A 22,752-nucleotide genomic window follows, 5' to 3' on the forward strand; every position below is an offset into this window, starting at 1 on the left:
ATGGTATTTTCGTTTGCACTACTCCTCGTTTTCCACGGGGGGGTAGCAAAAGGAAATAAGAGATCTGGATAAAATTATTACAGTGTTTACGTCATCTGTTGTGGAAAGCTTTCTCAGAGAAGTTTTTGATGAGTAATGAAGACACACAGAGCCTTTGCTTGTTGAAGTGTTTGATGAGGCAAGTTACATAGTGGTTGAACAAATGAGGTCTCTATGAATGTGGAAGTTAAGAAAAAGCTAGAGGAAAAGACAGTTGGGTGTGTGCTGTGGAAGGGTGGTGTTGTGTGTTGAAGTGTGGAGGTTTTACTTGAGAGTTTTTCTGTCTTTAAAAATAATAGTAAATGGTGGAACTATGTAGAAATAAGTCATGCCATGGTGGCTTCAGTTTCTTTTTTTCATGATAAGCAGCTCAGCCATGATATGAATTCTTCATCTTAAAAGTGAGACAAACTTTGAAACAACTGGTTGCATTGGAGCAGGAAAAAAAAAAAAAGTGTAGTAGCATTTTCTCTATATGTGTTAAATAGTGACATTATTTTTAAATATGATTTCTTTAAATGACATTTAGGCTTTAGCTTGTGAAGTGCCTGACAGTAGCCATTCTGTACAAAGAGTCAAGAGTCAAGAATACAAAGTCAAGAGAAAACTTGTCTTACTGAAAATGGAATTCCCACTAGAAAGACAAGAACAAGATAGTTTTCGATAGTGAACTAGAAACAGGAAAATTCAGAGGAATTTTTCTTAAGGTGGAGAATGAAATCACAGGTCAGTTTAATCTTCATAAAAAATGTATGTTTCAAATTACCTTTTATTTCTTTCCCCTTTTGTACAAAAGAACTATAATAGATGATCAAAAACAAGAAATTGGTGGTTACTAAATCATGACAGATAAGTGGTAATTGAGTCACTTCATGCTTCTTCAGTACAAGTGGTAAAACACAACAGGACTTTTAGCCTATTTCCTAAGGAAATAAAATGTGGCCTTCTGCTTTGCCCTCTCTTCCATTTCCACTATGTTTGAAACTATTAGTCAATTTCATAAAAAATTGGGGAAGAAGTATTTGAAAAGACTTCATAAAAAGTGTAGGAGCAAGAGTCTGTTAAGGTTTCTACTTAGAGAAAGGTGGTGGGTTGAATAAAACCTGACATCAGTGTATTTTATTTACACAGGAGATAATTAGTGACTCAGCTGTAGGCAAAATTTGAATAAGTGTTTACACCATCTTAGGTACAAGATAGCCTAATTGCAAATATGTGAGAAACCCAGCAGTGCTCACAGCAGGTGAAATTGTTAGTAGCTTATTTTTGTTTCACTTGTCAAGATGATACTGAGCTGTCCCCTTTTTAAGAAGCTGTACAGAGACTATTTGCAGAAGCAGGGAAGTTCTTAGATCTTGGCAAGACAACACAAAAACCTGATTTTTAAAATAAAAGGTTTTTATTATTTTGTATGTATAATGCTATATATTAATGCCTGGTGTTCCCTATGGGGGTGTCCTGGTTTCAGCTGGGATAGAGTTAATTTTCTTCCTAGTAGCTTTTACAGTGCTGTCTTTTCGCTTTAGTCTGGGAATAATGTTATAACACACTGCTGTTCTGCTTGTTGCTGAGTATCAGCACTTAACCCTGATCAAGGACTTTTCAGTCTCTCATGCTCTGCCAGTGAGGAGGGGCACAAGAAGCCGGGAGGGAGCAAGGACAGGACACCTGGCCCAAACTAGCCAAAGGGATATTCCATACCACAGCACATCATGTCCAGTATATAAACTAGGGGTGGTGACGTGAAAGGCCCAGCTGCTTGGGTCAGGCTGGGCATCAGTCGGTGGGTGGTGAGCAATTCTGTTGTGTGTCACACTGGTTTCTTCTGGGTTCTTTTTTTCCCTGTTTCCTTTTTAGTTTTATATTCTCTCCCCTTGTTACTTCCTTTATCATTATTATTACTATTAGTATTATATTGTACTTTAGTTACTAAACTGTTCGTATCTCAACCTGAGGTTTTTACATTCTTTTGATTCTCCTCCCCATCCTACCAGGAGAGAGGGGGGAGGAGGAGGTGAGTGAGTGGCTGCATGGTGCTGAATTACCAGCTGGGCTTAAACCATGACACATGTATAGGGCTCTTTTCCCCATGCAAACAAAACCCCTTTTGTTATAATGTGCTTTATACAGGTATTTACCACTCATTAGAGGCATTCCCAAATAACATCTTTCATTTTTATATTGAGAATAAATGAATGGATACATCTTTGTGCATTTTCTGTAGTTTGTTATTTTGTTTGTTTAATTTTAAAGAAAAGAATTGTAATTTAAGAAATTGGCAATTTAAGTACAGCTTAAAAATATTTAAATTTAAATACATTTTTTTTAATACAGTTAAATTTTTAAGTTTAAATACCGTTTTAAATACCATTTAAATACAGTTTTAAAGCCAGTCATTTGAAATTTTCTTTGTGTGAAACTGTGCTTGGCATACTATGTTTTGTTGATTAGTAGTCTCACACCGTCATGTGTGTGACATTTGTAGCTGCTTAGTTAGTTTTTCAGACATGCTGTTAAATTGAGTGTAATCTCGAGAAAACTAATATGTATTTTTCTGTGTAAGATTGGAATTATTGGTGGAACTGGCCTGGATGATCCAGATATCTTAGAAGGCAGAACAGAAAAATATGTTGACACTCCTTATGGCAAGGTCTGTATAACCTGTTATTATTATTATTAGTAGTAGTACATTGCTGAAACTCTTTCTGTTTTAAAAGATGTTTGTGTGCTTTAAGAATTTTCAGACTGTTAAATGAATGCATAAAGCAAGTATTGGCACAAGACTTTGTTTGCTGTATATTGTGTGATTCTTGGCTTGTAAAACCAAGGTGTTACAGAGCTAATGTACAGAGGAGACTGTAACTGTTCTCATTTGTAGATTGAATGAATTCGCAGACTTTGTCCTGGATTCACAGTCAAGAGGGATAAACCCTCACTTTCAAATCCGTGCTGTTGTGTGACATATAGTATATGTCAGATTGCTTCAGGAACCTTTCTGAATTGCAGAAAACTGTCCTTTGAGGTATATGGGCCACCATTTTCCCTCTAACACTGAGTTATTCTTTAAATACCAACGCTCTCCTTACAGTCATGCTTATAACCACATCAGTTGAAACTGATTTAAAAACGAAACTGGTTTTGGGGCACAAGTGTTCTTGACCAGCTGTCCTTCACGTCTCTTCAGCCCATTTCCTCAGCAAAAGAGTGAAGGCTAGGCATGTTGCTATATACACAATGCTGAGTGTGAAGAACAATTGCTGCCCCAAAGCATTTGGAGTAGGAACAGGCAAGACAAAGACTGAGAGTTACATAGGCAGGAAACCAATGGGGAGAGAAAGTTTCTAGTTGACACAGGAAGTTCAAAGAACTGGATCTTAGTTACTTTGTAATGTCATAAGGTAGAGGGAATCTGGGTGCTTTATCTGAATCTGAATTACATCCTATGAAATCTACCAGTATATACATCTAATAAAACATCTGGCATGTGGTAACAAGAGACATTTTATGGGTAGAAGCTTGCCAGAAAGCTCAGCACTATGATATATGATTGAAAATCTGAATCCATGCCTCCATTCAAAATGGTTTATGGGGAAAATAAGAGTGTAAAGAGCAAGCAGAGTTTGTGTGTGTACCATTTAAGAAGGGGGAGGAGAAAAATATTAAGGGAGGAGGAAACATGATCAGAAAAATGCATTTGACTTTTCTAGCAACCTTCAAAACCTGTTAACAAACTGCAAGAGAGTGAAAGGATCTTGCCTCCTCCATTTTCTGTATCCTGCTCTTCAGATGGTACCTAACATTGGTTTGAAGTGGAATCCACTAGCTAAACAAAACAAGTTACCAGTGCCTTCCCTATTTTTTGACAGTCATAATGATCGCAGCATGGCTGTGTCTGAAAACTGCTCAGAAATTAAAAATACCACTATGCTTGTAACAGATATTAACTGAAGTCTTCATATCCAGGAAGGGTAAAACCTCTCATAGGGGTCTCTTCAGATCAGGGTTAGGGGCACAGTGGCAGCACAACACTGGGAGGGCTGTTCAGTCACAGCAATGGGATAGAACCGGATTTGGGTAGCCCAAATTATGCAGTGTGGTACATTGCCTACAGCAGGGTTTAGTATTACTGAGAGAAGTAGGAGTACCTGCAGGATGGCTCATGCACAAGGGAGTGGAAAAAGCTTCCATGATCCAGCACTTTTAGTGTTAGTAGGTTAGTATGGAAGACTTTTTATTTTGGAAGCATCTTAGCTCAGTCTTTCTTCCATGTTCTACACAGAATGCAACAGAATAGGGGAAAATAAATCTTGGTTGGCTGTTGTGGTTTGTGAGAAACTTTGATCAACGGACTGTGTCTGAGCTTGTGCATTATACATTTAGCATAGATGTGAAGAAAACTGTTTCTTTACTTTCAGAATCAGAATACTAGCTTACATTTTGTTCATAGAGAGTCCTTGAATTGTCTTCTGCTTTGGCTTTCTGAAATTATATGAATCATTTCATAACAGAATTTACATCAGTAAGGAACTTGGGGATTTTTTTTCAGGTGAAATATGGAAAAGTTTAAAGGAAACTAGTATGAGAATTTTTGCAATTCTCTATATTGGCATTGGTCCTCTCATGGTCTTTCAAGTTACATTAGTAATACTAGTGAAAATGTGGTACATTTGTTTTTTATTAAATAAATAAGCTTACACTTGTTAATATTCCAGCTGTCATTTCTTGTCCACTTCCACCATTTTCATTGCATCCAAAATTTGATATTCTGTGGAAAATACCCTAAAACCTTTTAGCATTCCATTTCCAGATAAGGAAAATACTGTTCTTTTCTAGAATAAGAAGATTGTTGCAACAGCATTTATATTCATCATTAAATTTTGATCCAGATATACTTTCAATCACATTGTTTTACTTCCTGGACAACAGAACTTGGTTCTGAATTATCTTTCCCCAAGTCAGCAAAATATCTTCCTGTTCTAGAAAACTATTTTAGGTGCCCCCTCTCTTTTTTTGATCATAAGCATACCTGGCAAACAAACCGCGGGCAGGGGGGTTCACCTTGTGAATGAAAATCAGACCATGTGACATAACACTGAAGCTTTTCATCTGCCTCTCCCAAACAATGTACATTGCTTGGTTCCTAAACTAGATCACAGATTAAATGGCTTGAGGAACCTGTGAGATACTTCTCCATCTCAAGTTTTCCTTATTTATTTCGCTTGTACATTCTTTTATTCGGTTCCAGCTTGCTTCTGAGGTAAGACAAAGGAAAAAAAAAGTTCTGTAAACATCATATGAACAATATGTATGTTCATGTTGCATACAAAGGAGATTTATTTCAGTTGTTTGTTACTGTTGTCATTTAGGATTAATTGCCTGTGCTTCTTTGCTTTCTTTTCTGTTTTGCAACACTGAGTAATATATATCTGACTTCGACTTTCTGGAAAGGGGAAGTAGTTAAATACATATATGAATTATTAATGTTTGAGAACATTTTATTGGGCCTTTTATTAAATCTTGTTTTTAAAATACTGAGCTTTAAATTCAGATTGCTCCCTTGTAAGTTTTGTTACTTTATCAGCACTTCAAAGCTTCTGACTACAACTGAGATAATAGTAGAGAGGTACAGAACTTGTGGGAGAAAGAGAGCAGAACAGAAGCATGCACTAACTCTTACATGGTTAACACATACTTTGAAGTTTCTGTATCTTTCACTTCGTTATAACTTTTACACACGCTGATTTGTCCTTATTTCCTCTCTTTTAATGACCCACAATACAGTATCTGCACGTTATTCACTTAATTAAACTGTCAGTTCATCATTTTCAAGCACATTCTTTGCTCAAAATATTTCTTTTTTGCCGCCATGTTTCTAGTAATCATGTGCAAGAAGGGTATGCAGGCAGTCACCTGGAAGATGCCCTCAAAGTGTTCTATGGAAATATGTGTGAAGATGACAACTAGATCACCCTGAAGCCTTTTGAAATTACTAGGGTGAATGTAGATACGGAAAGAAACCCTGGCTGCTGCAGCTAGATTCTGAAGCCTGTTGGATTTCAAAGGTGTTTCATTTTAGCTGCATCAGCTGTAAGCCAGAATTCAGTGGAGCTGTGTGGTGGGGATGAACATCAAATAGAAGTTAAACTACACCTTTCTACCCCAATTTGGACATTAATATAAACTTGAACCTATCACTTGCAATAAAATTTGAATCTGTCACTTGCAAAGAAAAGGGTCCAGTCTTCAACTTACTGATCTTTTAATTTTCATTATCTCATAAGGTTTAATAAGGCCAAGTGCAAGGTCCTCTAGCTGGGGTGGGGCAGTCCCCAGCATCAACTCAGACTGGGCAGAGGATGAACTGAGAGCAGCCCAGAGGAGAAAGACTGGAGGTATTGGTTGACAAGATCAACATGAGCCAGCATTGTCTGCTCACAGCCCAGAAACCCAGCTGTATCCTGAGCTACCTCAACAGGAGCATGACCAGCAGGTTGAAGGAAGTGATCCTGCCCCTCTACTCCACTCTCATGAGATTCCACCTGCAGTACTGTGTTCACCTTTAAGAACCCCCAGTGCAGGAGGAACATGGACCTGCCCAAGCAAGTCCAGAGGAAGCCATGAAAATACTCAGAGGGCTGAAGCACCTCTGCTATGGAGACAGACTGGGAGAGTTGGGCTTGTTCAGCCTCGAAAAGAGAAGGCTCCAGGGAGACCTTAGAGCAGCCTTCCAGTACCTAAAGGGGTCCTACAAGAAAGCTGGGGAGGAACTTCTTACGAGGGCATGTAGGCATAGGACAAGGAGGAATGGCTTTAAGTTGAAAGAGGGTAGATGTAGATATAAAGACCTAAAGATCTTTAGATATAAGGAAGACATTCTTTACCATGAGGGTGGTGAGGTGCTGGCACAGGTTGCCCAGGGAAGCTGTGGCTGCCCCACCCCTGGCTGTGTTCAAGGCCAGGTTGGATGGCTGTTGGAGCAACCTGGTCTAGTGCAAGGTGTCCCTGCCTGTGGCAGGGGGTCGGAACTAGATGAGTTTTAAGGTCCCTTCCAACCCAAACCGTCCTATGATTCTATTCTATGAACTAGTTACTATAAAAAAGTAAAATATTCTACATCAACTAAGCAACATGTACATGCTGCTTATTTTCAAGTTTGTGTAGCATTGTTTGAAATACTGTTTCAAAGTATTTGAAAGTATTACTGTTTCAAACCCTAAAGCACAGAGTTGCAATATTAATCTTGGCAGGAGCACATTAAAATTGTGATTTCGTGTTAAATCTGCCTGTTCTAACCCGCCATACCATTACTAACCCATCATATCAAATTACAGAGCAGAGCTGAAGAAAATGTGAGTCTATAGTGGTAACCAGTATTTCCTTTCATAGCTGTCCTGCTTAAGTAGTAGTTAAGGTTTCTAATGTGATTGTGAGGCTGTAACTCATTGTTATTTGCTTGTTTTGCAGCCATCGGATGCTTTGATATTGGGAAAGATAAAAAATGTGGACTGTGTTCTGTTGGCAAGGTAAATGAACATTTTGAGAGAGTTTATATTATGTGTTCTAAAGTTTTCTCAGAAGTTTCTTTTTACATTAGGTGAGCTGAATTTTTACTCTGACTTCGCCTTGTTCTTTGTGGACTTTTTTTTTTTCCTGAACAAATTTGGTGCTGCAGGGAGTAAAAGCATAAAAAGTATCGTCTAGGTTAGGAAAGAGAAATCCAGTGGGGGTGCTGCCTGCTTTTGTAATAGGTAGGTAGTGCCTGATAAGCCCAGTAATCCATCTCCTCTCTGTATTTGCAATTTTCTATTGTGAAACTTAGAAGTTGCCTGTTTCCAGATGAATTATATCTCTGGTATCCCTATAGACTCTTCCAAACCATTCCCTTTTATTATTGAGTCCTCTGGCTGTTACCTTTATTGCTTAGGAGGCTGCATGCCCTCTAGTTATCCTTCCTTGAGTCATTTTTATTCAGACATCTCTTAAAGAGACTCAGGAAGCAGGGACTGCACTTGAGTGTATGGAAATACCACAGTAGTGTAAACATGGATACCTAGGACGAGTGTGCTGCTAAATTAAATATAAGAATAGTAAAACATCTCACAGCATGACCAGAGCCAAGTGCTGATAGTGTCTGTCAGCAGTTCACAGGTGGTGAATTGAGTCCAGGATCCACCCAGAGAGTCCTGTCAGAAGCAGCAGAAAATGCAGGAGTAGTAGGGCCAAAGACAGGCTGGAGACAAGGCTGCAGCATGTGTCCAAAGTCCATCCAGAAAACATATCTCAAGGCAAACTACAGCATAGGTCTAAAGGCCATCCTGGAGGCAGGGCTGGGGACAGGCACACCTGTGACATAGCTGAGGCCAGGAATGGAGGCTGAGGCCTGACCTTGGAGGCAGGAGGACCTAGGTTCATGGGTGTTTGGGTGAAGGGTGAGGCAGGCCAGGGCAACTACGACTCAGTGGTGCCCTTAGGGCCTCAATTCTTACAGTATTTTTCCATTAATCTACTCAGTGTTAAGTGTTTCTGCAACTCCTCTTTTGTGTGTGGTTTTACTTATCTTTCTTATCTTGCGCCGACTTTGCTCATGCATTTTATTCACCTGGACAACATTTTTCTGATTTTCTCAAATGAAATGCTAAGCCAAGATCTCATAGCTGTACTATATTAAAGTAAAACTTGGGTTACAGGTGGCTGAACTTACAAGCTGTGGTTTACATCCTCATTGGAACTTAGAACCATTCATATACAACCTTCATAAGTTTACTTCTGGGGCTGAGAAACTTGCAACTTCACTTTGTGTTTTGGGAAAAATAACACAATTGCTTGAGAATGTCAGATTTTTTTTTTAAGGCATACATATTCTTAAAGAGGATTATGACAACAACAAAAAAAAGACACTAAAAAATAAACCTACATGCCTAGCAGCTTACTAGAAATGCTAATGACAACATGAGAATCTTCTCTGACTGCTTGGTCATGTTGTGTGCAATGTCCAGTTCCCAACTGATTAAGTTCTTAAGACCTTCTGGTCTCTGAAAAAAAATCAGTTGGGAAATTGAGTTCCTCCTTTCCTCTTGTATGGTTGAAAATAACTTTCAAATTTGTTTGGTAACTGTGATACACCTCTGTAGACATGACAGAGGTAACACGAAAGCTTGTGCTTACAAGACTAAGTATTTCCTGTCTTGGTTAAAAAATACACTGCAACAGTGTGAAGTGATTCTTCTAGTTTATGAAAGATGTCAGATCATTTTAAGAGCAAAGAGAAAAATGTGATGATTCTACAGTGTTCTTTGGGAAGGTGACTTTCTGTTCTTTCTGGTCTTAATTTCCTGTGATATGCTGTTCTTTTCTGGGTAGAAGAAAACAAACTGAACTTCTGAGCAGAAAATTTGTAGGCATATATAAATCTTAAAATTTGTTGTAGTATGTAGAAGATTAAATTTGTTACATTGGATTTTCAGAATCTATGGAACTGAAAAAATTCAGAGAAAAATGCTTTTTGTACTTTTGAAGCTGCTAAAGTATATTTGGATCATATTTTCAGGTTTCTTTCCCTTTCAGTCTTGAACTTAAAAATATTTCATTTAAAAAGAAGACTATACCAGTACTTCTTTAAATCAAATACTGAGAGAACATTAATACACTTAGGAAAACAAGCTACACTGAAAGTAGCTGAAATGATTCTACCTCCAGTGTTGTTAGAGAAATTACATTTTCTGGAATTCTCTTTAAATGGGAGAAAGAAGGCAATTTCAGTCTAATTTATTTTACTCTCTTGCAATGTGTATCTTTGCAGACATGGAAGGCATCATACAGTTATGCCATCAAATGTCAATTACCGTGCCAATATCTGGGCATTGAAAGAAGAAAATTGTTCCCATGTATTAGTGACTACTGCCTGTGGTTCATTACAAGAGGAAATACAACCTGGTGATCTTGTCATAATTGACCAGTTCATTGACAGGTGAGTAACATTTGGGCTTAATTGTGTTCTCAGTTTTGGGGGAGAAAAATTGGACAAGTGAGGTTAAACTGTTTAATAACATGTAAATTTTTTTATTTTTTTTTTTTGTGGAATGAGGTGGTAGCTTCAGTTCTTATGGCAAAAAGTAACATCGTACAAGAAGACATGATAGGAAACAGGAGTGAGATTACAAGAAGTTCAGCTCTCAAGACACAAAAGAAAAATCAGGCTTTGAAGAATAGCCTCAAGCAAACTAACATATATCTCTTTTGGAAGAGCTTTCTGAAGAGAATATATCTTCTGCTCTCAGATGTGGGAGAGGAACATGAATAAGAGCATAGGCTGTTATAAATTTTAAGAATCTGAAAGGAGATGGAAAGGTGCAAGAAAACATAGTAGGAGCCAGGTAGGAAAATATGTACTGTAATAATGAAGCTCTGCAGAAGAGAGCAGAAACACAATGCATAAAGATAGGAAGTTGTTTTAAAAACAGGATAGATGCTAGCATTTTTTATTTGCAAAGAATCAAAAGGAAGTAAATTTTTTCCAAAGTCTGTGTTCTCCAGTCAGTCCTCTCCTCTTTGATTATTTGACCTTTAGAAAAATTCAAGCACAGGGAAAAAAAAAAACAAACATATTTAAAGACCACCAACTACATCAAATACTTCAAAAATGTAGTTGCACTTTTTAAGAGGTAAATTTGTTATTTGTGCTTACAGGTGTTCTATATCTGGAAGTCTTATTTGGGTATTCCACCCAATTTTAAGTGTTTGGAATGGTTTGTGCAGCTTCTTTATGCTTTTGTGAGGCTGCTGGTAATACTTTGTTGCCAACTGAAGATGTATACCTACATTTGTTTTCTCCTGTGCTGGGGGCCCAGAGAGGTACTGGAGTCCCTGTCTTTGGAGATACTCAAAAGTCACCTGAACGTGGTCCTGGGCAACCGGTTCTAGGTGGACTAGCCTGAGCAGGGGGTTGGACCAGATTACTCCAGAGGTTTTTTCTAGCCACTCTGTAGCTCTGTGGTCTGTGGTCTTCATTTAGAGTTTATTCAGATGATCGCCAGTAGTAGCGCATAGCCCATATATGAGCAGTGTTTTGTTCAGGCAAGTAAGTTTTCATTTCAGTGTAGAAGAGTGGGAACTTTTGGAGACTTGTTTCATGCTTCCAGAAACCAAGAAGCTACTCAGAAAAGTAGTTGAGAATGTTTCAGTATGGAAAACAATATGTAATAGGAATTTAAAGATCATTATTAGCCTGCCCTTTAATTCAGAAAACTGAATTAAAGACAAGTTTTAATAGTCTGTTTCTTTTGACAGTTTCATTTCTCTGATTAGTCTTTTTGCCTGAGGACCTCTGCCAGTGAGCGTCACACTGCTGGCTCTTTGGAGAGAGGGTCTGCATTTTTGCCTTCCACAAGGCTGTATCATTCCTAAGAGTTTTTCTTAAGTTTGTATATGTAGTGCTAAAATAGTGGGATTTCTTTATTAGACCATGTCATAATGTGGCCATTCTCTCCAAAAAACACGGGGTATCTGAAGGTCAGAGATGAATATCCTCAGAGCTTTTCTAAGCTCTTGTTGGCCTGTCCAACAACATCTGAAGTATTATAGTGCACAAAATGGATTATGACTTTTCCCATTTGCTCCAATTCCAATTGCATATGTTTTTAATTTGCTGATCTCTTTTCCTATTTTATTATCTCATCCTTAAGACTACACCATTGTTTCTTTTTATTTTTTCCCAAATCTACTCTGACATATAACTTGTATTTTATTTAAATATTTGCTGGTGACTTGGACGGGGAACTGTTTTGAGCAATAGTAACAGTAGAAATTTTGTGGTTTAGCTGTGGGTTGAATTTGACTGTTGCCTTACTTTTCTCCTGTAGAGTACAGTATTTGACACACTGAGGGGAAGAAAAGAATGTCTCAAATAATTTTGTTCCAAATGGGGTTTGCCATACAATTAGCTGAATTAGCTTGAGGCAGTACATTTGAAGGTAAAGTGATGGTGGGCAACAGTCCTAGTAGTTGTCAGAATGGCATGCTGAATGGCAATTTCTGTAGCATTTGACCATTTCTGTGCAAGGAAACAGTTTCTCAATTGAAAAAAGGAAGAAGAAACATTCTTCTGCTTGCAGGCTACCAATACATGTATGTGATTTTTCTGAGAGAATGAAGACATCCTGTTCCAGGGTTTTTCTGATTAAATTCACACCTCTCTTGTTCAGGAAGCTGTTCCTATAAATTCTCATCTCTTAAATTTGGGAGTGAAATAATATGATCAAGCTCTATTTTGACTAGCTTGATTCAGACTTGATTCTTTTACTTCCTGGAAGCTTACCATGCTTTTATTTTCAGAGATTACTTGCCTGACTATTGAATTTAGCTGATTTCTTCTGGGTAGAATGGCAGCATATTGTGGCAGTTTGTGTAATTTAGGAATAAATTGGCTTTTCAGTATGTTAACAACAGATTTTCTCTAATTAATTGACAGTGTGCAACTGGAGTAACAGTTAATACTCCTGAGCTCAATTCTGAAAGGTTTGTACAGGTAGTCATTAATATCATACTGATACTTTTGTTCCATCCCAGGAATGCTGTTTTCAGGTTTGTGTAAATATCTTGCTTTGTCTTCTGTTTTCTCCCTGTTCTTCTCATTGAGCATGTTTTCTGCTTTTCCAGGACAACTAAAAGACATTGTACTTTCTATGATGGGCAGCATTCCAGTCTTTCAGGAGTATGTCATGTTCCAATGGCAGAGCCATTTTGCACCAAAACCAGAGAGGTTAGTGAATTTTGTAGTGATATTTTGAAATGTTACCTTTGTGGCACTTTCTTGTGATACAGTAGCCTAATTATGCATTCTTAGAATACAGAGGCAATGTGCATCTCTTTATTCCTGTTTCTCAAATATGTCATGGTGTGAAGGAAAAATGTGACATTTGGAAAGCATGGAAAATAACAAATCTTGTTTCTGTAGGAGCTGTCTTCCTGAGGGAGATATGCAGAAGACATCAGTTGGCAACGGAAATTTTTCCAGGATCTTAATAACAGAACAAAAGATCTTAATTTCATGTAACCAGAGAAGAAAGCAACAGACTGGACAAAGCATGAAATTAAAATAGGGAATTAGTTCATTTTTGTTCTGAGTAAAACTTCACCTGTGGTAGATGCTCTCTGCACACTTAATACAAAGAATTAAATAAATAGTACTTTGGCATTCACAGAAATTTACAATATTGCATTTGTGCTTTTTTACATTGTAGCAATGGCTGACTGTGGAGAGGCAAAGCTTCGTTTAAAGGATGTTAAACATAGAAACAAGCCAAATTACAGTAGTCTTTTATTCTTAACTGTTGCTCTTAGTTTCACCATTTCAAGATTTTCAGGCTTCAAAAGCACTTAAGACTAAGCAGTGTGAAACTGTGCTCCCTTTTTCAACACCCTTAGAAGCTTCTGGGAGGAGTGCATCTGTGGTTAAATATGCCAGCTTAGTATATTCTTAGATTTGAGGACCTATTGGTCTACAGCATTGTTAGAGAAATGCTTCAGTCCAGTTGGAATCAAGGTGTTTTGCAATGAAGTAAAAACATTTTACATCTCATGAAGAAACAAACCACTACATATTATACATGTACATGCTTTTGCCTTTCCTCCATTGAGCAGCAAATTATACAAAATACTTTGCATTTTCATGCAACAAGAGCCTAGACACATGCTCTTACCAGAGGTTAGTTGTTACATAGTTGCTTACTAACTTTGGGCATGAAGTCATGTCACAAGAGATGCAAGAAGTTTATTGAGAGCTAACTGTACACTTTCTGAAACTGATTAAAACCAGTGTTATTACTGAAGTGATAGGCAGTATTTCATACTGTGTGCCTTTCTCACTTTTTTAACAAGGTAAGTAGATATGCATAAACCGTTTCCTGAGGTTGCAGGAAATACATGACAAGGCTAGTTTTCATTTGATTCTTGAGCAGCTAGAAAAGATGTTCATTTTTTGAAAAATAACAGAGAAACGCTTCTTTTTAAACAGAGAAAAAACATTTAGGTACTTCCCAGTCTCACATGTGATCATTATCGCATTAGCCTATGTGTTCTAATCAGCCTAACAGATGTTTTAAAGAACATGAGAACATGTGGTTTTGAGCTCTCAGTGAGGCTGAAAATGGATACTTTCACTTCATTTGAAAATGCCAGATAAAAGAGACTTTAACTTTTTTCCTGGAACTATCCCTGAACATTCTTGGGATAATTTCAGCTCACTAACTTATCTTAGTTCAGGAGAATTTCTTAGATAAATGTAATAATAATGAAGTCAAAACTGTTAATGTAATAGACTATGTAAGGAATTTTGCATTAAAACATCTGAAAACTTTATATTAAATTGCATTTGTGTAAATACATGAAAGCAGTGTTTTATTTGGTTTATGCTCTGTAAATTAAATGATAATCTGAAAGGAATTTACCTTTTCTCTGACTGTAAAATTTTTAATAATGTAGGGTGCCTTGGTTATTACTGCTTTCAGAAACAGAAACTAGCTGCAACAACTTATAGAGAGTAAAGTTGGAACTTTATAAAGAGTTTCAGGGAAATACTGTTCAAGTGTGGTTTAAGTCAAATCACAATTGAAGTTCTCTATTGATTTATTAATAACATATAATTAACTGGCAATAATTGAATAATATATTCAGAATGAATATCAGCAATAAATCACAACATTAAGTATGATTAATATTAGATTAACTTACAGCATGTGAATAAATACCTACAAGTTTTAAAATGTCATACTGTGGCTAATCCCCAGAAGCTGTGCTTTACCCCTATGCTCATTTTCACACAGTTGTATGAACAAATACCCTTTCGCAGCACATGTGGGTTACATGCACCCATCCTCTTCTGCGGGTGCAGGTTCACCTGTAGTGGGAGATGTGGGTACTCCAGCTTTATGTGTTCTTGCTCTGCACCACACAATCCACTCATGTCAGTAAGTAGACACCTCAGAAGGTCTTATAGCACACTCAAAGTATCGTGGCTTGTTGCACCTGTGTATGTCGAGTGCAGGCTTCTAAAAGGCTTTTTCCAGGGAGGCTGCTCCACCTGGACTGTGGGAGAGTAATGATGCTGACAAGTCAGCTTCTGGTGGTGTCAGACTAGGTTTTCACTGCTGCTGTGTTACAGAGGTCTCTCCTGTCACAATTTTTCATACTGCTTTTATCCTTCTTTTCAAGCTTTTATTTTCTGTTGATAGTAATTTTAAACAGATATCATTGCAGTTACTTTCCCCTTGCTACTCAGGGCAGTTACAGGTGTGTCAGTCTCATTTATACTTGCTGGTACCCTCTTATTCCTACTGTATCAACTGGCGTTAGCCGGGCCATTTACCAAGAGAGAAGGTCATTGTGATTTTGTCATATACAAGGTCCTGGTTGGAACTGTAAAGGCTAATGTGAAGTACGTGGTATATGTAAAGTGTACAGTTCAGTTACTGGCATGGAAAAATGAAGTAATAATTTCTCTACAGATTCCCAGGGTACTCTTTGAAATATGTGCTTCATAGCTTGAGTTTTACAAGCATATAGTAATACAAAGTCTTACTTTTGGAAAAGTAAATTTCCTATTACTGTTCTCACCAGCTCAACTCCACCATGTGGTAATGTAGTGCTCAGTGGAGCATTTTAACCAATCTGTTCTCAGTATAAACCCAGCCTAAGTGTCATGCAAAAATTTTCTGTTTTCCAGTCTTCTCTGCATTTCCAAACAGTAATCCAACTGATACTTAACAAAATCAGAGGAATTCATGGAATCATAGAATAGTTAGGGTTGGAAAGGACCTTAAGATCATCTAGTTCCAACCCCCCTGCCATGGGCAGGGACACTTCCCGCTAAACCATGCCATCCAAGGCTCTTTCCAACACCGCCAGGGATGGAGCATTCACAGCTTCCCTGGGCAACCCATTCCAGTGCCTCACCACCCTAACAGGAAAGAATTTCTTATATCCAATCTGAACTTCCCCTATTTAAGTTTGAACCCATTACTCCTTGTCCTAGCACTACAATCCCTAATGCATAGGCCATCCCTAGCATCCCTATAGTAGGACTATTAACATTTCTTCCTGCATGAGGAAAGTGAAACTGATCCTTGGTTTTGGATGTCTCTAGCTATATGAAGCTTGACATTTTTGTATAAAGCTAATTTTATTTGTATGCAAGTTTTTTGATGGGTTGCAAAAGTAGTGCATCAAGGGGAATTATTTATTTCCTTTTCCTGATATTGGCATGTTTTTCAGGTTCTCATTGAGACCGCCAAGAAGCTGGGGCTCCAGTGTCATTCTAAGGGGACAGTGATCACAATTGAAGGCCCACGTTTCAGTTCTCGAGCAGAAAGCCTTATGTTTCGCAGCTGGGGAGCTGATGTTATCAATATGACCACAGTGCCTGAAGTGATTCTTGCAAAAGAAGCTGGAATGAGTTATGCTAGTATTGCCATGGCAACAGATTATGACTGCTGGAAGGAACATGAAGAAGCAGTGAGTAAAACTTTTTTTTTCTCTGGGTCCTGTCCTGAGGGATCTGGATGAGAACCTGTAGGTTTTGTAAGAGATCACGTACTGAAATACATCTGTTTTTACATCAGTATCTCTGAGTTATTCTGGGTGAACAATTGTGAAAGTAAGAACAGAATCAGTTGTTGCTACCTCATTCATTTTCATAAACTGGCCTCACTACTAGCAAAATTGTCTATTCTTGCCTGAATCAGGGCATCTGTATATGAAGCTCATGAGCTCTGTCTATGATTTGTCTTCCCATAATTTGTCTAGCGTTTTGGGGTTGGTTTTCTTGTCTTTTGCAGCTCAGTGCAAAATGATGTATCTGCTTTAGTTCTCTTATTTGTGTAAAATACAATCAGACGTGCACCCACAGAGGAAAGAAGTTTTTACTGGCTAAAAAGATTGCGACATTTTAAGGCTTCACCTTTCCAGTTAGGGATGTATGAGTTAATTTATTTGGGTATTTAAATTGTGTGCCATCAGAAATAAGATACACCACTCAGTTTTATTGTATTTCTAGGTTTCAGTGGATAAAGTTTTAAAGACGCTGAAAGGGAATGCAAATAAGGCTACTAGCATACTCCTTACCGCTATACCTCAGATAGGTTCCATGGAATGGACTGACACCCTGCACAGCCTGAAAGTAAGTATACACGATGCTGATGAGTAGTAGGAACAATGTATGCATTTATACATGTAATATAGGTATACATTCCAAGATGTTTCTGCTTAAATCACAGCTTCTTAGAGTAGGTGCTTCAACAAGCTGAATCCATTTAAGATGAGTAAACAAATCCATACAAGATTCTCACAAGCTTTATTGCAAAGATCTAGCTTCAGTTTTAAAACAGAGTTACAAAAGGTAAAAAAAATTAAGAACATCTGTATATTGTTCATGAAGTGTTATCCTTCATAGCATAGGTAAGATACAAGTCCGTGTGAGTATCCAAATGAAAAATGCGTACCTATACTCAGTTTTAGCTTAGCTCTTCAGAACTATGAAAATCCAAGCAGAGAAAACTGAACCAAATTAAAAACATGGTGCTGTCTTAATATGTAGAAAGAGAGGAGTCTGTTACATATATATAGATAATAGACTGAAATTGTTGGAACTGTGTTCTCCCACAGGTTTCAGATCCACAAAGCATTAAAAAAATACAAGATAAAAACATTTAAAAATACATTGATGGGAAATTTGGGGGCAGATTTTTTCTTAGACAAGAGTTTACTTAAATGTTTTAGATCACCTCCAGTAATGGCATGTTTGACATTCATTTGTGATTATATCATAGAGGGAAAGAAAAATTTTAAAATAGTTTGGATGTCTATACAACTTTTTTTGAGATTTTGAGAGCTGCTGTTCTCTGGTAACTCCTCTCTTGGGTTCTTTCTTTCTTTTTTCTGAGAACCTACTTTTTATTAGAAGGTCTTCGGTTATGTTTGTGACTCTTCGTCGCCCAGTTATCTGAAATTTTAATGTTTCTTCTGTACATTTATGAGTTAACTGACTTTTTTCCCTTTCCCCTTTGCAGTCTTTAGGAAGTTATGTCATGGATGGGTAAGGGAGACAACAGAATCAGTATTCCTTCTCACCTCTACTCCACAGAAGATATTTTCAGAGGACAAGGGTTACACTTCTTGTTTTTGTTTACTAGGCATTTATATGCCTTGTATACAAAAAAAAATCTCAAGCGTTTGAACAAATAATCTAAAAAGAGGTGCTAGATATTCCTCAGCTACTTTGGCCGTGCTGTCGTGCAAGGAAATTTTCCAAGCATATAATGCCGCCTAAGTACTGAGGAATCTGTCTCCAATTTTGGCAGGTGTACTGCAGTAGGCATCGTTCTGTTTCTTTCATTTGTATGATTGTCATGATTCTTCATCAGGAGTAAAAGAGCAGGTGACTGGAAGGACCTGGCACTGAGTTTGCAAGGTTCCTCTTTAACAAATGCTAACCCTTCTTTCAGTTCATTGCAGCTGTTAATACCAGTTCAAGTGCTTCATCCAGCTCAGCCCCTGAACTATTTGCTGCAAAGAAAATACGCATCAGAGGAAGGGTCATTCCATTCTCATATAGCTTCTTACCCACTTAGGCATCTGCTACTGCCTGATCAGTGATGAGTATTGAGATAATTTTTCTTGGACTTGGCAATTCTTTTGTGTGTAGGCTATTTGCTGATAGTAACTTGGTTTGAGTGATAATATACTGAGCAAGAATGTTGATCTGAAGGCATTAGAACTGAAAATAGGAACTATGTATGGGCAGTGAGGATTGAGATCTTATGTCAGAAGACCAGGAGTCATTGATTGGTTTCAATTTAAACAAGTACTCTGGAAAAGTGACAAGAAAGCCCAAGGCTTTGGAGGTTACCTCTGATTTTACTTAGTAAGGGCAGGAAAGGCTAAAAATCTTTGTTTGAGGCAGTAAGTATTGCTAGTATAGATGAGAGATTGGTCCTAGGCTTCTGTGTTACTGAATAAGGAGAGAGACAGTTTTGCAATACAGCAGAGAGGTGCATATATGTGTATGAGTGTGTAGTTGAACCATAAGGAGTTTTAAAAAACTATTCTCTTTGTAGATATGTTCTTCTGTGTGTTTTACTCTGGGAATTTTAAAGGCCAGATGATGGAGGCACCTTTTCCTAGAGCTTGAAGGCAGTGCCTCTTGCATGCCCTGCAGTAACGTGGTAAGGAATGCAGACAAGGAGGCAGCTGAGCAAAACTGCAGCTGGTACTCTGCTATTATTGATGATGTAAAGCCATGCCAGCCTGTATCCAGGACACATCTGGGCATCTCATATGGGCATTTACCAGTGTCTGCTTCTAGTGTTTGGGAAAGCCTGTGAAACCATCTCTATATAGACACAATTTTTCCTCTGAGTTTTGTAATCTGGCTGTTGTGACTGGAGGAACTTCACCAGGCAGGAGTTCTTCGAAGTTTGTCTCTGCCTGGCTGCTGTCTCTTCCCATATGCACCTTTAGAGAAAGGTTTCTGTTCTTGAGAGCTGTACTTCAATATTGATGGAAGAAACTTGTAGAAATCACTTTCTTTTAAGGAACTTCATTTTCAAAGCATTCTGATTATATTTGTAAAGAGCTTTCTGGAATGTGATGTAGCCAGTACGCTAGCCTTAAAAATGAAAAGCAAGCTGCACAGTGTTTCATTTGTAGCCTGTGAGCCTAACATCTTTAATTTAGTGTTTCTTCAATATGATTGTTGTTCTCAGTACCAATAAGCCTGTTACTTAGGTTTATGGAGTTGTAATGTCAAGTCCTTGAACTGTTGGCAGGTATCCTGTCCCTGTAATTTTTGTGGTGTCAGAGGAAGTTGGAAATACTGTACACATGAAAAGAGTTATGCCTGTTTGTAATCCAAATAGAAGCTATGTAGTCTGACTTTTATGTTGAAAAGTAGTTCTGCTGTGCGTTGGCAGAGGAAGCATTCATCTACTTTGTCTTTGTATTTCAGACAACAGTGCAGTGTTCGGTCATTCTGCCAAAACAGTAACAGCCTGGATGGATCTTGGAGTTCAGGTGCTCACAAGGAAGAGTGGATCAGTCATGAACTCCAGAGGTTATAATATCTTCAAAAACTATTGCGAACATAAAAGATTACAGTAAACATTTACCAATGATAATGTGTAAGACAACTTTTATAACTTGTCGTGCTTGATAATGTATAAGATGTTGTCATGCTCTGTTCAGTGACACCTTTCTGGAAGAAAGGACAGGCTAGGTAATACTCTTACAGTTTCATAAAATAAGAACTAAGAAAGCAGATTCACAGGTATGCTATTTGCTTTGCTGTTTCTGCCTGCATCTTTTCCTTCAGCAAGGCAAATACTTACAGTTCACTTCAGAAACACACCAGAAAAACTGAACAATCCATTTCAAAACAGAATTATACTATTTTTGTACGTTATCAGTTTTTTTTTTACTTCAGTGAATTTTTTTAAAGCAATGGTTTTTGTTTGTGTTATAAAAGACACATATTAATAATTGTGGTGTTTTTTTCACAGCAGCAGTTGTGAAATGAATGTTACCGCTTTAAAAAATTAGGTAATGCCTAAGTCAAATTTGTGCCTGGAAATGTACTTATGTCGCTTGCAGAACTGTACTGCTGCCAGTGTCCCGAACACTGTGCTGGCCTTTTGCTGCTTCATTGATCTGAACAACTCCAAGATTAGTTTCTGGTTTAAGTGATGCATGTGCTTTGAATGTGTGCATTTCTTTTTTTACACAATTTGACTTCAGTAAAATAATGCGCTTCTTGCCTAGTAAATAAAACAAATGAAACCTATGCTTCTCCAAGCTGTGTGGAACTTTTTTAATTAATATTATTTACTTCTAGTCATTAGTGAGTGAATTTTGTTTGTCTGACAGTAACTTTTCCCATTCATGGGCAGGTTAGTGGTCATACCTTGTGAGCGCCACTTGTAGAAAGACCACTTTCAGGAAGTACTGTGCTGCTGTTCTGAGTCCCTGAAATAGTAGAGATTGTTGAGACAGAAGTGGGTGAGAATCCAGTCCAAACCAAGCAAGGGAAAGATCAGAAACATGAAATGTATGGATTGTTACAGAAAAAAAAAATAAAATCCAAAGGTAAACAAAAAAAGTAGGTACATAAAGATTTTTAGCTTACTAGTCCAGTCTCCTTCTGTGAAGCCTTTAGATTTGGACACATTTTCCCAAGCAGAAACAGTGCAGATGCTTTTCAGGTACTGGGAAAATAGTTTAACCAACTTTCTGTATTTCCTGATGGTTTTTTAAAGAAACTTAAATTGCAGGAGGCACACCTTGAAGCTTGACAGGAAGAAGGCTACCAATCTAACATAGCTTTTTCTACTTTTGTTACTGTAGTGGTTTAAGCCCAGACGGTAGCTCAGAACCACGCAGCTACTAGCTCACTCTCCCTTTTCCTGCCCCCCAGCCCCCAGAGGGATGGGGAGGAGAATCGAAAGAATGTAACTCCTATGGGTTGAGGTAAGAACAGTCCAGTAACTAAGGTATAGCACAAACCACTGCTGCTACCACCAATAACAATAATGATAAAGTAAATAACAGGGGGAGAGAATACAAAACTAAAAGGGGAAAAGGAAAAGCAGACGATAAATGCAAGTGAAGCACCATATGATTGCTCACCACCCACTAACCAATATTCAGATGAACCAACGCAGCGATCTGACCTTCCAGGTAACTCCCCCCAGTTTATATACTGGGCATGATGTGCTGTGGTTTGGAATACCCCTTTGGGTCAGGTGTTCTGTCTCTGCTTCCTCCCAGCTTCCCGTGCCCCTCCTCACTGACAGAGCATGAGATTGAAAAGTCCTTGACCAGAGTAAGCATCAGTAGCAAGAAGTAAAACATGGGTGTGTTATCCGCACTGTTCTCAGACTACAGTCAAAAAAAACAGCGCTGCAGCAGCTAAGAAGGAGAAAAATCGCTGCTACTGCTGAAACCAGGACAGATAGCTGCCCAAATCAGATAGCTGCCCTTAGACAATGTTTTTCATTGTTGTTTTATGTTTGCCCCTGGACAATTTTAGTGAATTGGATTGGAACCATAAAACTTGGGGTTGGATGTTCTAAGAGAAAGCTGTTTCTGGGTGTCTGTTTTCAGTCCCCCTTGTTCTGTTTTTACATTCTGCAGTGACACAAGAAGATAACTTGTGTTAATTTTCTTGCTTTAGATACTGAGTACTTACAGTGTCATGGGACAGCATGTCACAGAGCAGATCCATTGGTAGTTTTGTTACACATTTCTGTTACAAATTCTTTATCTTTCTAAACAAGGCTAGATAAGAATAAGGAATTAGGTAGATGACCACATCTAAAGTTACTGTCAATAGCCCAGTGTCCAAGTAGAAACCATTAAGAAGTGGTGTCCCTCAAGGGTCTGTGCTGGGACCAACACCATATAGTATCTTCATCAATGACGTAAGATTGTGGGATTGAGTTTGTGCATGACATCAAGCTGAGTCAAGCTAGCTGATTTGCTGAAGGGTTGCCATCCAGAGGAACCTTGACAGGCTTAAGGAGTGAGCTTATGGGAATCTCATGAAGTTCAACAAGGCCAAGTGCAAGCTCCTACACCTGGGTCAGGTCAACCTATGGCATCATTACAGGCTGAAGGATGAAGAAATTGAGAGGGCAGCCCTGTGGAGAAGGGCTTGTGGATACGGGTGCA

At 38.2% G+C, this 22,752-nt stretch overlaps 1 protein-coding gene across 1 annotated transcript; it reads left to right on the forward strand.

Moving 5' to 3' along the window:
• The first annotated feature begins 213 nt into the window (after nt 1-213).
• Nucleotides 214-20,866, forward strand: MTAP (methylthioadenosine phosphorylase). The gene is made up of 8 exons (XM_062604400.1): nt 214-257; nt 2,545-2,689; nt 7,504-7,562; nt 9,839-10,006; nt 12,694-12,796; nt 16,306-16,545; nt 17,087-17,209; nt 20,036-20,866. Exons 1-8 carry the CDS (start codon nt 214-216, stop codon nt 20,072-20,074), a joined length of 921 nt encoding a protein of 306 aa, XP_062460384.1. The 3' UTR covers nt 20,075-20,866.
• The last annotated feature ends 1,886 nt before the right edge of the window (nt 20,867-22,752 follow it).

Source organism: Pezoporus occidentalis, unplaced genomic scaffold (assembly GCF_034315485.1).
Source record: "Pezoporus occidentalis ecotype Australia unplaced genomic scaffold, CSIRO_AGI_Poc_V1 ctg86, whole genome shotgun sequence".
NCBI lineage: Eukaryota > Metazoa > Chordata > Aves > Psittaciformes > Psittacidae > Pezoporus > Pezoporus occidentalis.

What these genes read in the sequence shown, in the direction of transcription:
- MTAP (XM_062604400.1), top strand. Translation starts at nt 214, where the DNA reads ATGAATGTGGAAGTTAAGAAAAAGCTAGAGGAAAAGACAGTTGG. An exon ending in TTGACACTCCTTATGGCAAG is followed by an intron (nt 2,690 to 7,503) that starts GTCTGTATAACC and finishes CTTGTTTTGCAG; the next exon opens with CCATCGGATGCTTTGATATT. An exon ending in GACTGTGTTCTGTTGGCAAG is followed by an intron (nt 7,563 to 9,838) that starts GTAAATGAACAT and finishes GTATCTTTGCAG; the next exon opens with ACATGGAAGGCATCATACAG.